This window comes from Pundamilia nyererei, unplaced genomic scaffold (genome assembly GCF_000239375.1).
Source record: "Pundamilia nyererei isolate P.nyererei 1_Seehausen unplaced genomic scaffold, PunNye1.0 scaffold00193, whole genome shotgun sequence".
Taxonomy (NCBI): domain Eukaryota; kingdom Metazoa; phylum Chordata; class Actinopteri; order Cichliformes; family Cichlidae; genus Pundamilia; species Pundamilia nyererei.
Genome location: NW_005187594.1, coordinates 733,360 through 750,166, shown reverse-complemented (window position 1 = coordinate 750,166; position 16,807 = coordinate 733,360). Strand labels below are relative to the sequence as shown.

Below are 16,807 nucleotides of genomic sequence, written 5' to 3'. Positions count from 1 at the left end.
TTTTTATTCTAATGTGCAGATAAGTGTCAGGAATGAAAATCATGCATATTTTGAGCATTTAGAGGTTGAATCCTCGAATCTCTGCAATAGAGGTATTGATAGCAACATTAGCACAGCTACTAGACATAATAGCTACTTTTATGGAGAAATACAGCAGGTTACAAAGTACCAGATTTCTGTAAAAATCAGTCCTTACATAATCCACAATAACAAACACTTGTTGCATTTTTATGTCATTGACAAAAAAAGAAATGTTGAACCTACATGGGGTTATTTGACCAAATCTGCAAAAGTATGGGGGATCAAACAAGAGACAGCAACACAGTGGTGACAACAAAGGCATGAGCTTGTGAACAGTATAGGCTGGTGGGATGCAAATGAAGTGACTATGGCTATATGCACTGCAGGATCCTAAGGTTGAGATGTCTCTGCAGGTAAGATCTGGGCACATAGCACTATATGAGAGAGGTTTGACTACCGTATAGATTTGACAGTATTTAATATAATCACCTACCACTTAACATGATCAGTGCACTTCACATTTCAGCTGAATCATTCAAACAAAGAATTTGATTTTAGTAATGAATACGTTTTTCTAATAGAACACAAAAGAATAACCAATTACCTCTATAAAAGGTTTACAGTGTTTTTATTTGTGATCTTTCTCATTTTACAGGGAGAGCGGAACATGTAAAGCCTTGACTGTGATTTTCTTACACTGTAAAAATACAATGTTTGCTTTTCCAAATTCACCAGTCAGCTGTCATTATATTTCTACATCATAGCAGAAATGCACAAAGAACAGTTTCCACATCTAACTTGTTAAGATCTAAAAATACTTTCCACCAATCCCCCCCCGTGGAATATTCGTGACATCACCACACTAGGATTAGGAAAAGTATTGCAGTAAATAACTGGATCAAGGAATGATTTTACTGTAGATGTGGATCGAACTAGCATGTGCGGGGTGGTGTGTTTGACTGCCGCCTGCTACATGTGGCACATGAATTGCTCTTATCCAGAGTAGACTCCTTAAGAGCATCTCGACTTTTATCGTGAAAGGCTCAGACAGACAAGAAGTGGGAGGAGGGCGAAGCGTCGGGATCGCGCTTCGCCGGTGGCTCTCGCTCCTGTGGTTCTATCCGGTTGGCTGCTGCGAGCGCGTGAGCGCGCCCGGGCGGCTCCGTAAAGAAGAGAAAGAAAAAAAATAAAAGCGCTGATCTCGGCGTGACAGCTCAGAGCTGTCCACGTCAACACACCGAGCGAGCGGAGCGACGGCAGCAGCAGCAGCAATGGATTCCACGTCTCCGGTGAGCCTCTCCGCCGTTTCACCAACTAGAACGGGAACCAGTGTGCTTTCATTTCCAGGTGGATGGGATATTAATGTGCTCGGCGGTTTATATATTTTGGTTAGCAGTGTGCGGGACATTTGTTGCACTATAGCAGTTAAGGTGTTCGGCAAGAAGGGGGGTGGTAGACAGGCGGGAGGGAGGCTGGGAGGGGGGGCTTGGGTGCAGATTGTCCATAAAGCAAAAACAGCTTTTATTTTTAAGTTAATGCTAGTGGACTCGGACTGGAGCTGACTGTGGACACGCAGGCCTGGTAACTGTTTGTCACGAAGCTAAAGTCACACTTTTTCTTTCTATGTGTATGTTATATGTACAAATATTATTGCTGATGGTGCTGACAGCGCGACAACTTCTTACGTTGTGAAGTAAATTCCATTACCGTGGAGCGGCTGACCCACAGCTGTTACACACTTATCCACACAGAGTCCAGCGTGGAGCGCAACAGGATGGCGCTACACGGTAATCAAGCAAAGCTTCGGTTCCTGCACGGATCACGCGTGTAAAGCGGACACTGTAGTGTTTAATGGAACAAGCGGTATGGTTAAAGCCGGTCTGCGTATTTAAATGCCTGCGTGTGTTGATCATATGTGGACTGACGTGTAGACCAGAGCAGGTGCCACGTCCACTGTTCTCTCTCTCGCTCGCTCGCTCCTCTTTTGCCCTGCGCACCATTTATTCACTCCCTCTCGCCCTCTCTCTCTCTCTGCGTGTGTGAGTGTAAGTTTCTCTTTCTCTCTCATCCGTGCTTCTCCAGAATACCTCTATCTGTCCTAATTCTTTCTTCTTGGTTTACTCTTTCTCGGCTCTTAAAAGTATGATCTTAGCCTGCTTATCATCGTTTTCCTTATAAAGGACCGTAAATTGCATCATTTTGCATACAAAACTAGTGATACTCCTACACAATGTTTTGCTTTGTTATATATTGTTGAACAATATGCAGCAAAGGCAAAAAGTAGCTTTCTTGTGTAATTTTACTAAAGTATTTTAAAGAAACTTTGCATTTTACTGCATGTTACTGTAGAACTTTGGCATTTTTTACATACAAAATCCTTTATTGTCCCAACAGCCCCAACTCGAATATCTATTACAGGAGAAATCTACTTGATAATGAATGAATATCATATAATATAAGGGCTGTTACTTTCAATATACTTATCTATTTACACTTTTCTAGTCAGTAGTTTCTGTGTAAGTAGTCTGTGAGTGTTGAGTATTTTTACATTGTGGCTTTGCTACTCAAGTAATCACCATGTGTACTACAACAAAGTAACTTAATCTAAGTGAAAGATTCACATTTTCCATTCCTTTCTTTCAGCTCTAAATTGGCTGGAACAGCCACAGCACCAAATTGCTGCTTACATGTTTATAAGAGGAATACATTCACATATAGGACAGAAAGCAGGGATAATGTGTTTATTGATATCAGTGTACTATTTTTAGTTGTGTTACAACCATTTTCCACTGGCTAAATGTTCAGAGATCGTGGTTTATATTGATATTGATGTTTAAAGTAAGAATCTTCTACAATTAACTGGCTGATTTACAACTAAAAGTGAGCAATGGAAAAGTAATAGCAAAAGTCAAATATAAAAACATGTATCTCGTGTATAAGGTAGGTCATGTAAAAATGCAACTCTTTAAAATACTACAGATGCCACTGGTTACTGCCCAAATGTTACTGGTATAGATGTTGGCCTACTGCATCCCCATCCATGCACTGATGGATATTTATCCAAATACTTTTGGATAAATGTAACTGTAACTACAATTCTAAATTGACATCCTAAATAAAGTAATATAAGTACATTATTCTGATAATACTCAGAACTGCATCGTCAGCGTATGATTCTTACAATGCCAGCTGTATAATTTGATTTACGTCTAGCTAATGTAAATTATCTGAGTAATTCTTTTACTTTTCTCTTACTTCTTCTCACCATCTTGCTCTTTCACTTCCGTTGAGATTTTTGATTATGCGTCTTTCTAAGACTCATTCTTTCTTTTTCCTGCCTCCCTGGTTTCATCTCTGCCCCTTCTTGCTTGTATGTGTCTTGCTCCTTTCTCATGCATTTGCATCTTAATAATAGGGTTACACCACCTATTTACTATTGCATGTCTGTGAAATTAAAGTTACATTTACATGATCTGTTTTTAATCTGGCCTTTTCTGGTTCTTTTCTTTTGGATCACTGTTATTAAGTGGAGTCATTTAAAACAACTGATCCTTCAGAAAAACCCCCCCACTATAAGTTGCACATTTAAAACACTGGGGGACATGGTTAACTCTCAATATCTACACAGGGGATTAAAAATATTAATTAAAAATAAGGTCAAGTGAAATATTCAGCCAACAAATTCATTTCACATAGATGCTAAACCAGCTAAGTCTGTACTTGGTTAGCTAGCCCAATTTACTGGCCCAGACATGGTGAGAGCTGCTGTTGCTTCTCCATCTCCATCATCATTAGAGCTTTGCTTGTCAATGTACTAAAGGAGTTATTAATAACTCATGTTATCTTCTCAACATGTTGGCCAAGGTGGTTAGCAAGAGGAGACTAATCTATTACAATGATAAATCACTAAACCCCATTTATTTGTTCATGCTAACTGTGCTTCCACACAAAGCGCAAGTTTTGCAGCTCAAAACTGATCTCAGAGATTTGAGACTGACATTGTAGTCCAAAAGGTGTAGATGAGCCACAAAATATTTTCAAAAGTTTAACATTATAACAGTGTACCAGAACAATTAAATTAAGAGGACAATAAAAGTATCAGCCACAGGGGTAAAATTTATAATCAGTATTGAACATCCGACAACCCTTCAGCAAAAAAGAAACATAATAGATCACCAAACTACGGAGCCCCTCTGATGACATGGTCCAAAAAATAAATAAATTGTGGCCACAAAATACTATTTCGTGGGCACAAAATGGGTATAACGTGCGCACGAAATGCTAATTTGTGGGCACAAAACACTTGACCGATAACCGTGATCCTTCCCAGGCCCTTGCAGTTGGTTGGCAATAAAATCTATCCCGGCGTCCAGGTCGTACTTACGTCTGTAAAGCAACTGGGCTCTCAATAATAATAATTGCTATATAACTTTTGCACTGTCCACTTCCTGCTGTGACAAAACAAATTTCCCACGTGTGGGACTAATAAAGGTTATCTTATCTTAATATCCTGTTTAAATGTCTCTCCGTAATAATGGTTCCTTGCAATGCCAGGATTTTCAAAATGCATTTGTAGCTCATTCCCAGCCTAAAATAAAACTCAATCATACTGTCTCTGTCCATGGTGTATAGGCTTAGCCTACTCTTATGCTTATGTCTCTACACAGCTGTCCAGGAATTGTATCAATATGATGTGCGCACGTTATCTATTTTGTTGCCACAAACGCATAATTCGTTGCCACGTTATACTCAATTCGTGCCCACAAATTAGCATTTCGTGCGTGTGTTATACCTATTTCGTGCCCTCGAAATAGTATTTTGTGGCCACAAATAAGTATTTCGTGGGCACGTTATACTATTTCAAGGGCACGAAGTAGTATTTTGTGGCCACAATTTATTTATATTTTGGACCATGTCATCAGAGGGGCTCCGTACCAAACAGCAAAGAGGTCATTGATAAAGTACAGTTCATTTTTTTATTAAAATCAATGTTTGACTTTAAAATGAGCCACATTTAGCATTTCCTTTATTACAGCATCAGCTAAAAATATCCTTTATTTTGCAAATTGTGTTCCTACCATGCAATCGCATGGCAAGATGCTGTAAATGGACCAAACTTCAGTCAGGAGAACTGAGATAACCCATCCACAATACGAGGTTAGTCATTAATTTACTGTTGCATGGGCTGGGCTGTAGTTACATCATAAGGTTTTAAAAACTGAGCTTTAAAATGTATAGTGGTAATAAAAACAGAGGCTGACAGTGATCACTGCCTTTTTTTAGGGGCTTGTTCAGATTAAATAGAACAAGATACAAAACATTAAAACATGTTAAAAACACAACAGCCTTAATAAACGCAGAGTAGTTTGGATCCAGAAGCAGGGTTGATACGTCATCACTTAAAGACCGGATACTTAGGGAGACAGTATTTGTCAAAGTAACATCCACATGAATGGCAGAACCCAATAGAACATTGAACAAAGCATCACACTGCCTTTGCAAGCTTGTCTTCTTCCCATAGTGCATCTTGGTTCCAGGTGTTCTTCAGGTAAGTGACATACATGCCATCCACTTGATGTGAAAAAAATTCAAAGATTTGGCAGACCAAGCTACCTTCATCCATCGCTCAAAGGTCCAATTCTGATATTCACATTCCAATTGTTGCCACATTCCACTGTGAATAGGGGTCAGCATGGCATCCTGAGTGTTCTGCGGCCATGATGCTCCAACTGTGTATTCTGAAACCTTTCTATCGGAATCTGCATTACATTTTTCAGCAGTTTGAGCTACAACCGCTTGTCTCTTGAATCCGACCACACAGACCAGCCTTCATTCCCCATGTGCATCAATGAGCCTTGGCCACCCATGACGTTGGTTCACCACTGTTCCTTCCTTGGACCACTTTTGATTAGGGATGGGTATTGATAAGATTTTCACGATTCCGATTCCATTTTCGATTCTGTTTAACGATTCGATTCTTTATCAATTCTCTTATTGATTCTTTTTTTAAAAAGGAGAACACTAAAGTCAATTAGCTTAGAACTTTGTTTTATATCTTCCCTTTGAACTAGATAGAAATTTAGGAGTAGCATGGCCTTACAAACCCAACAGTGAGATCTTAAGAGATCCAGCCTATGGCTCTTCAATGGGGTGTCACAGGGTCCCCGGGAAAAAAAAACTGTAAAATAATAAAATAAATATTCTTCTGTAGCAATAACAAAGTATAACATAAATTATTCTGTAGCAATTACACAAGAATATCCAGTAATGTCCCTGCCTACAATTAAATACATTCACTTACCGAAAATCGGGGCATCTGCTGTGGCAAATGGGTGCAAGCCTTTTACCACAAACTTAGTCACTGCTTGGTGACATTCGTCTATCCTGGCCTGAAAGGAGACGCTACCGGTAGACTGCAGCGAGAATTGCCAGCATCTGAGCCAGCCAGACTCTGTCTCATCATGGTCACTAAATGCACAGTAATAGCAGGTTTTGTAATAAGGCGGATCGCGCTAACATAATATGCACTGTTAGTTGATTATTTACCTGCCGCATTAACGGGAGAGGACGTGCAAACGTTACCGCTGCTGCTGGGTTGAGATTCACGAGTCCGGAGCGGAATTAAAATCACGACATTCATTTAAGGTCATCGCGTGTTTTGTGAGCAAATGCTTTTGCATATTCGTAGTGTTTCCTCCCTTAAATGAAATATCTACCTTGCAAGTATTGCAAGTTGCCCTGTTGTCATCTGTTCTCATAAAGTATAACCAAACTTTTGAGCGTTTAAGCCGCTTAGGCGCCGTTTCCTGCCAGGTAAATGACGCTCCGCAACGTGGTGACGTCATTCGGGGCGACTGGAATTGATAAGGGAATCGTTTGCAAAAATGGCAAACAATTCCAAGGAATTGAAACAGTGGGAACCGGTTCTCAACAAGAACCGGTTTTCGATACCCATCCCTACTTTTGATACATATTGAAAACTATACACTGGGAACATCCAAGAAAGAGCTGCAGTATTGGAGATGCTCTGACAGTCATCTAGCCACCACAATTTGGCCCTTGCCAGACTCTCTGGTGGAACAGGGGCCATGATGAAGAGTTAATCAGTGTTATTCATATCACCAGTCAGTGATCATAATGTTATGCAATGTGGATATGAAAGACAGGGTCAGAGGCAGATTGCACCAGAAGTTTCAGTATTCAAATCTCTTTCCAAAATATGATTCTTCAGCTTGATATCTGTTAATGAGTTTAAGTTTGCTGTTTATCTAAACATAGACTGCACAATACTTAATAATGGCTGACATATTGCACCTGGACCCTTCAGCACTTAATAAAACTTACTAACTAGGTGACTGCTGAATGTACTCGTGCTTGTAGCCATTAGCAAACTAGCTAAGAACAGAGACATAAGCATATAGGATCTGTTCTCATGCCTGAAACTCATATTTGTTTAATTGGACAGTGGTACATTTGTCTCCTAGTAACTAATTCATAATTCAGTGGCATCTTTACCGGCTAAAACATGTTCTGAAGACCCAATGAAAACTATTTGATGTAACATTTTTTTAATATAATATGTATTGGGCTATAGGTTGACATAACCTACACTCCATGATCAAAGATATTCTTTTTATACTTTAGAGTTTCTGGTTTCCTGGAAAAATATTGAGAACTCCTTCTGCACTTGGTAGCAAATAATAGTCTTTATTTTTATGGCCTTGCCTTGTGACTTGAGCTAGCTGCTAGCTTTCCTTCAGTCAGTTGTCAGCATACACCTCACGTGCACTTTGCTAATCAGAATGTTGTTAAGAGTAGGTATTTCTGCTGCATCTTCACCTGCTTCCAGGGTGTATGGAGAAATGAAAAGAAAGGAGTAAAAAATAGTATTAAGAATGACCTCGTTACATGACAAATTAAAGTAAAAGACTTGCAGTACTTGTCATTGGTTATGTAGTGTTTACCTACAAATGCTATATGCTATAACTACAGTATGTTGGAGTATGTCCGTGTATGTTTACTCATCACTTAAAGTTCAGTCAGCATCAACATAACAAGAAACACGTTTGATCAAATGAAGGATAAACTGAGCCATCTACAGCTTTAGGACTCTGGTTATGTGAGCCTGGAATACTGGACTTTGGATGAGCTAAGTGTCTGGTCTAAGTTCTGTGATACACTCTGACTGTGAATCTGTGCTAGTCAGTGCATAACAGAACTTTGTCCCGGGTCTGAAAAATCATCGCAGGAATGGACAGATAGCTGTCTAGATGTGGATGCAGGAGAATGGAAAATGTATTAAGTAGAAATATGTGATAATTCCCAGAACTGGAAAACTGTAAAACAAACCAGGATAAACAACAAAGATTAAAACACTGAATAAACTGCAGCATAAATTGTAGAAACTGGTTGGACTGGGCAGCTTCAGTGTGTGTAAGTAGATGAGAGAGTATTTAAAAGAGGCTGCTGCTGCAATGCTCTTTTAAGTGTTATCCAGGTATGAGAGGAACAGATGTGACTGAAGCTATGCTATTATGTTCAAGATGTTTCCCCAAGATGACTCAGCGAAGCTAAAATATTTTAAATGTTTTTTCTGTTTATCGCTGCAGGAACCGTCCCTCTACACAGTTAAAGCAGTTTTTATTCTCGACAATGATGGAAACAGACTTTTGTCAAAGGTGAGTTCAATGTGGTCTTTACACAAGGGAAAAAATGGAAGCGCTTTAATATAAACTTTGTTTTGTATGACAAAAATATGAAAGGGAGTACTTTCATGAATAAGTCACAATATGGGCCATAAGTTTTATATGACTTAAACATGAAATTTACATTGCACAATAAACAATAACCATTTACTACTGAGGGTAATTTAAATTTACTTCAAAGCCCTGTATCTGAATTTTTTGTACTTTTTTCTTGTAGAAAATGTAAACAGTATTTTGAGGAACACATTAATATATTTGTTAAGATGTGCCTTGATCAGCCTTATTGTTGTCTTATACATCTGCAATGTTTATTTCAGAACTGTTCCAAATAATTATTGCTGTACAATATTAGAAAGAGACCTCTGATGATTAAGAGCAACACTTAGTGAGAGTAGGGTAGAAGAACGTCCTTTCTTCAAAGCACCTCAATCAGGACCAGGATCAGTGAGAGACAGTCACCTGCTGTGACTGAGTGGGGGGGGGGGGGGGGTGAATGAAAAGTGAAGACAGAAAATAGGACAAGCGATGTCTGTAGAGTAAATATGAAACCAGTCAGTTAGCTTACCAACTAGCTTGGAAATTTCCAAACAAAACAAAATCTGAGTTTTCAGTGACTGATTCACAAATAACGACTGCCCTGATTATCACCAGCTGAGTCGTCTACCTACAGTCAGAAATAATAAGTGGCTACGGCCGAAGTAGGTAAACCTGAGAAAAGATTTCTCAGCTTCAACTTGATTAAAGTAACTAACAGTGAGTGCAAAGGATGCCGCTGATATGTTTGTGTGGGTTAGGGGTGCATTTGATTGAGTTGATTTCATTGTTTGTAACAGTAAATACTAACTGGTAAAGTTTAACTATCAAGTTTAGAATTTATTAGCAACGCACTATGTAAGTAAACTGAGTCACTCATAAAAGTTCCTGTTTTAGTACTATGACCCAGAGCTTTACCCCTCCATGAAGGAGCAGAAAACCTTTGAAAGGAATGTTTTTAACAAGACACACAAAGCAGACAGTAAGTTCCACTCTCTTCTGTTTTATGTAGATCTGTTCTGGTGTGTGATGCATGCGCCCCCACCCCCACCCCCACCCGTCGCTCCCTCCCTTTGTATTGTGCTGAATGTTCACAGACGTCTCCAGTGTCCAGACTGTTACACACTCTCTTGTCACTTGTAACCTAAATCACTTTTTACATTGACCTGGTTTCCACCCGCCAAACCATGCTAGACCATTATTTGTGGCAGAACGCTGTAGTTGGTATTACCCTTGTAAAACTTTTGGGTTTTCATTCATTTGGATGAAAAATCTGACCTACCCATAAGCTTTTTTGTAGGATTCCAAGTTTCACCCAACTGATACCTGAGTCTCTACCCCTGGCCTCTTTAACACGTTGCCATTATCTCTCCTTTTGTCCTAATCTTCATTCCTTATTTTCTCCACTTCTGCTTTGTCTTTCTTCTCCCCTTTTATGTTTTATCTATCAGTTCCACTCCTTCCCAACATTCATTTGTATCATTTGTTTCTCCGACTCATCTCCTTCCTCTCTTTATATCAAGTTTCTGTCTAATTGCTTTTCTGTCACTCGTCTCTGCCTTCTTTCCCTCTCACCCCTTTGCTTGCCTGTCACTATATATTTGGCAGTTGTGTCACTGAATAAACTTTATTTTACACTTCTATATAGAAGCAAATTAATAAAGTCATGCTTATGCTAACCCTGTCACGTCTCATTCTCTATCTAGATGAAATAGCTTTTCTGGAAGGCATGACCATCGTGTACAAGAGCAGTATAGATCTTTTCTTCTACGTTGTGGGAAGTGCTCAGGAAAATGAGGTGAATTAAATTTTGTCTGCCAATAAAGTACATCTGCAGTAATAAAATTAAAATTCATTGTGAATATGTTACGTCAAGTTTATCTGCATATGTTTTAAAAGGAGCTCAGTCATTTTTGTTCAAATGTTTACTCACATAAGCGTGCTTTTATTTTATTTTATTTTATTTTTTAAATTTTATTCTGCTTTGTATTCTGAAGGCAGAATGGCATGTGTTCCATGTCACCAGACGGTTTCTTGTTTCTTCTCAGCTCTTAAACAACAAATTCATCCAATATTATTTTTCACACAAATCACATAAGTTACAGTAGTAACCTCTTAACAAGAGTTAGGCTCATATCAATATTTTTTATGGAATTCTCAGCTGTAGGCACACAAGACAGTTTAAAGGTAATTACTTGTTGTTTCTAAATTCAGTTGCCTGCTCTGGTGTCACAGAAAGGTTGCATTTCTTATGCAGCATTCTCAGAGTCAGATTAATGTTTCACTGACATTAAGACAAACAGGCAAAGAAAGCAAAAAACAAAAAACCTTGAATAGGTCAGCATGTCCACTGGACACTGAGCCAAAGTAAGAATGAACATTTTAGGAATATAAGAAACAAAGTCAGTGCTGGGGTTTTCTTTGCTCTGTTAGAACGTTGTTGGGGGTTATTTGAACTTTAATAATTCAGTGTTAGAAGTAAAATACTCCTTAAAGTTAATCAAATGAAGTCAATTGTCCAAATTTCTAGAAGAGTATAAAATATTATATTATACATATTATAATATTACATATATATTAATATTATATTATATATTATATTATATATCATATTATATTAATATACATATTAATATTATATTATATTAATATTATTATATAATATAAAATAAGACTATAAAATATATTGTATTTTGTCTACAATATATTGTAGACAAAATACAATATATTTTTTTGTATTATAATACTCTTTGGTGCAATGCAAAAAAAAAAAAAAGTAAAGACGGAAAAAAACCTGGAAAAAGTTGTGTGTTTGTACACTACAATTGAAAACTTGGCGATACCTTCACATAATAATGATTTCTATTGTAAAATGCTAAAGATTATTTTCAAGGAAAAATAAGATACTCCATGAAATCTACTTAATTAGTCTAGTAATTGCTCTTCAAATTGAGGTGCTTCAGGGCAGTAACATTTACCATAAGGGTTCAGTTAGCTACAGTCTCTTTCATTTGTACAGCCTGTGGGATTTATGGATTTTTTTAAGCTATTTTCAGGGATTGTTCTATATGTTGCAGTTGTGTGGAGATTATTTTGGGTTACAGCTTGGTTGGAAAGTTTTAAACCTATAATGATTAATAAAAGAACACTTCTCATGAGCAGCATATTCACCGATATCACAGGTGTCGAAATCCAGGGCTCGAGGGCCGGTATCCTGCAGGTTAAATGGCTAAATGACCTCCTCAACATGTCTTGAAGTTCTCCAGAAGCCTGATAATGAACTAATCATTTGATTCAGGTGTGTTGACCCAGATTGAGATCTAAAACCTGCAGGACACCGGCCCTCGAGGCCTGGAGTTCGACACCTCTGACCTATATACTTTGCTAAGCTGGTATATGTTGAATGTGCAGTATTTAGCTTATTTAGGCCATGAAATCTAATTGATTCTGCTTTAACATCAATTTGCATTGATTTATATCTTTGTATCTCATATACTGACTTTTCTTTTTCTTGGTAGCTCATGCTGATGTCAGTACTTAACTGCCTGTTTGACTCCACCAGTCACATCCTCAGGTACCGTCTTCAAAAAAAAGTTTTTTTTTTCAAGAAAAAACAAAAACTGCATAAGTGAGTGGTTTCATTGATATTTTGTAATGATGTTTAGAACAATACAGAGGTAATCAGAGCCCAAATAGAGAAATTCACAATCTTCTTTTTCAGACTTTTCTTCATGCAAATGAATTAGAGCTTTTGTCCTCCATGTAGCCTCAGTAGCATCAAAGTGTTATAATAAATAATGTGAAATATAAATAATTATATTTAATAAATAAATTAAACTAAATGACAAATAGTACTCCTTTTTCATTTAAACCTGTTAAAGCTCATATCAGAGTCCCTCACTGTTTATTGCAACATTAGTCAAACAATGATGGGTATGGTTACTATGGGAACCAATGCAATAGTAATGCAGTGTGTGAGTAACTGAGACTAAGGAGAGATTGAGCTATTGTGAGGGCAAAAAATAAAAATAAAGCAATGATGGGTTTTTAAAAAGCCAGAAATGTGAATACTTTAAGTTACTTAAGTTAGAGGAATAAAAACTTTAACTTAAAATGATGATGATCATATGAGATCCTAAGTAACGTGTCTAATGACGCGTGTAATTTTTTTATTTATCCTGCAGGAAAAATGTGGAGCGGAGGTGTTTATTGGAAAACATGGAAGGAGTGTTTCTTGTTGTGGATGAAATCATTGATGGGGGGTGAGAGAAAGAAAAGTTTATCCAACTAGAATAGTCAATATGAGTCCCTTTTGATCATTTTGCCTGATATTTATAGGCAAAATGATGATAGGTATTTCTATTATTAAAATAAAAAAATGTTTAGTATGTAAAATGCCATGATCCCATAAGCAATCCCAGTCCTGCTTATACAGAACTCTACCCTTATTGGTTGTTTTTCCTGTTGCCAGGGTGATTCTGGAGAGTGATCCACAGCAGGTCCTACAGAAAGTCAACTACAGGGTAAGATTTCTGTCAGTTATTCCCCAAAACCTATTGTATCAGTATAACCATTGGAAATTCAAACAGAAAACAAGTGTGTTAGATTGTAGAAATACAAATCAATGCAGGTGTTTGGTCTGATTAGAACGGCTACATCAAGATTTGCTGTAGCTCCCTTTAGCTTTTTTGACTTGCTTCTTGCCTTCTCTTCCCTGTTTTACTTTTCTTCCTGTCCTTCTCCCTCTCTCTCTTCTTCTGATTGGTGTCAGCTAATGTCAGAGCCAGCCTATGGCTTCGTCCTCTTTGATTACATCACCGGTAACCTAGAGGCACAAACAGACAGGAGCCAGCTGCTGTAGACAGACAGACAGACCGAGGGTGAGAGAGGAAGAAGGCCAATGTGAAAGATAGTGACGTGGAGAGAGAGAAAGAGTGAGTGAGTGAGAGAGTAAGAATGAATGGATGAGAAGGATTAAGACTCAGTGAAGGGAGGAAGGAGGAATGGGCAAAACAGAAAAGGTAAATGCATGGTGGGAGAGCATGTGGACTAACATGTTATTTTTCTATACTTGATAACTATGACCTGCTGGTGGCGCTAGAGTAACACTACAGACGTCATCCAAGTGAAAAGAGTTATTCTCTGGGAACTGTGTCAATCAGATAATTAAAGTGAATGATTGCATACCAGACGGTGCTTGCCCTGAAGCTACACCACAAGCATGGCTACAAGCTCCACTATGAATTGTGACTGGTTGAACTGTTAACTAGCACTGTTTGAATGTCACTGGGTTATAGTGTGCTATTCTTTGTTCCACAGATCTAATGCACTGTGTGTGTGTGTGTGTGTGTGTGTGTGTGTGTGTGTGTGTGTGTGTGTGTGTGTGTGTGTTAAGTATTTGACTTTTTTTCATGTCATTTTGATTACAGGCGGATGAGAACCCATTAACTGAACAAAGCGTGGCTCAGGTAATACACAAGCAAACAGACTCTGTGAATATCATTGCCAAAGCTATACACACAAACATGAAGGCATCACATGCATACACAAATGCAGTTCAATTCAGTTCAGTTTTATTTATATAGCACCAATTTGCAACAACAGTCTTTTCAAGGCAGTTTTAATTGTAAAGTCAATCCTTCAGTGGGTCGGAGCTGTTTTAGAGGCACTGGAAGGACATAAAGGCATTTAATAATGTCACCCTCAAAAAAGCTAATGCTCTATACCTGACACACCACAATGAAGAAAAGGAGGATAACCATTAGTGGCAGAAGAGGAGATTCTCTAGTTGACGTATCAATTGCTTACTGAGCAATTACAATTATGTTTTGAGCTATAACAGACAATGCCTGACCTCACATATTTCCAAAGTTTTAGTCACATGGTAAATGGACTGGTTCTTATATAGTGCTTTTCTACAACTTGCCTCATTCACCCATTCATACAAGCATTTTAATGCTTTTTCTGCTAAAGTGCTTTATATCTGACATTCATTCATGCGCCGATTGAGCAACTTGCGGTTAGTTTTTTTGGCCGAGAATATTTGGCATGCACATTTATTATTTATCTTGATTGATGGACAGATGGAGGAGAGCTGAATACTAAACTCAGAGATCATGTCCACTCGTGTGTTTTCCCCATTTACTCAAATTAAAAGAGTTTTTGAAAAGATTATAAGCTATGAACGTTCATACCTTGGTTGACATTCTCATCTCATTTAGTTTCTAATTATGCTGCCTGTACATGATGATAGAAATTTGACAGCTTGTAGATCTTGACCAATGCAATGTTATTGACTAAACACAACTTGCGGTATATCTTGACTCTAACGTGCATCTAACGTTTTTACGTGATCAACACAATAGACACGCTGCACATTAGGCTGCCTTTAAATGCCATACTGAATCAAGGGCCTTTAAATTTGAGCTTAGTGCGCCACCTGCTGGCCGATTTCTCACTGCTGTAATTTAACCTCTTCTAAGGACTGAAAAACAGTTAAAAGATAAACCAGTAAAGAACATACAAGAACAAGCTGTTGAAACATGTAGATTTTGAAAACATTAACCCACTGTATTTATTTAGTGGCAGTAGAACAAAGATGTGTTTTGTATTACGATTTTGTTGCGCTTTAACATGGTGGCATGACTTCACATGGTTGTGAGCATAAGCTCAGCCTGCCCTCTAGTGTTTAAACAGTCGTACTGTAGCACCATGCTTTACTGTGCAGGAGTTCTCAGTTATGTAAAGCATTAGAACCACTCTACCTTTACTAAACAGACTTGTATTCTACGGTAAGATACTTTTTGACATTATATTGTAATGTAAAGGATACTGGACTGTGTTAAGGTTTCAAAAACTTCTGTAACACATATATGAGAGCAACAGAACGAGCAGTGTTATAACTAAGTTACTATAGTCTAAACCCAATCTTTTCCTAAAACGAACTATTTCTGATGCCTAAACCAAATACATATCAGAAGTTAGAATAAACACATTAAATGATATATGTGCATACTACACAAAGGTTGCATTTTCTGTTTGTTTATAAAGCAGTTGTCATTCATGTTTTGTTAATATATAATTTTCTTTCATTTTTCGTACTTTTGCAGGTTTTGCAGTCAGCCAAGGAGCAGATCAAATGGTCTATACTGAAATGACTGAAAACAAATCTGATTTTCCAAAAAGAATGTTTCCAGTCCCAAAGCTATTTTACAGGGCCAAACTGAAGGGATGGATGTTACTGAAGTGATGGCCAATAGGCTGCCTTAGGTGTGTTTTTTGTGACATTTTTTTTCTATTGTGTGTGACAAGTATTTAATTCATTTGGGAGTAAACATAACCCATATGTGGAGGTGCCATTTAGCAAGCCAAATGACATTTCTTATTTTATTATCATAAGTAATATGCAGGCAGCTATCCAGTACCTGAATTATCAAAAGAAGTGCAAGAGATTGGTGGAACAACATTGTTCTCAGTCCCACCGAACTGATCGTGGCTTCTGGGTTTCTTTGAAGAGTTATGCTCCCCCCCCCCCTTTCACATTGTGTGTGTGTGTGTGTGTGTGTGTGTGTGTGTGTGTGTGTGTGTGTGTGTGTGTGTGTGTGTGTGTGTGTGTGTTTGACTGTGTCAACAATATTACAAAGCCAAATTAATTTCTATTACAACACTACAAGAATACAGAAGGTAATACTAAAAGTTTGTTGTATTGAGTTTCAATTGACTCGTTACACTCATGATTTCCATAATGCTTCTTTGAAGCCCAAAAGCAAATGCAGTTATGTTTTATGACACTAAGAAGGCACTGTGGTACAGATGCAGGAAATCTAATTTAAGGAAAGTCTGCACATGTGAATGAATTTTAGAACCAATGGGAGCTTAAAAAAGATAAAAATAAATTTTAAAAAAAAGTGCACAGGATCCTGTGGCCAGAGTTACAAAGAATATTGTCTATTCTACTGTTGTGATGATAATTAAAGACATTACATGTTTTGTTAGTGGAGAGAAATATGGCCAAAGAGAAACTAATTATTATTTTTACATATGAATGT

The 16,807-nt window shown here is 37.8% G+C and overlaps 1 protein-coding gene across 2 annotated transcripts; it reads left to right on the top strand.

Annotated features, from left to right (window-relative positions):
• Window positions 1-1,231: 1,231 nt before the first annotated feature.
• Window positions 1,232-16,331, top strand: copz2 (COPI coat complex subunit zeta 2). Of its 2 annotated transcripts, XR_312088.1 has the most exons (10): window positions 1,232-1,310; window positions 8,631-8,699; window positions 9,657-9,741; window positions 10,466-10,557; window positions 12,278-12,333; window positions 12,944-13,021; window positions 13,231-13,282; window positions 13,531-13,639; window positions 14,189-14,227; window positions 15,869-15,897. XR_312088.1 is itself a non-coding variant. In XM_005747305.2 (9 exons), exons 1-9 carry the CDS (start codon window positions 1,293-1,295, stop codon window positions 15,914-15,916), a joined length of 537 nt encoding a protein of 178 aa, XP_005747362.1. In that variant the 5' UTR covers window positions 1,232-1,292; the 3' UTR covers window positions 15,917-16,331. The 2 variants fall into 2 exon arrangements, 1 of the variants encoding a protein (XP_005747362.1); XM_005747305.2 differs by lacking the exon at window positions 13,531-13,639 and having other exon boundaries at window positions 15,869-16,331.
• The last annotated feature ends 476 nt before the right edge of the window (window positions 16,332-16,807 follow it).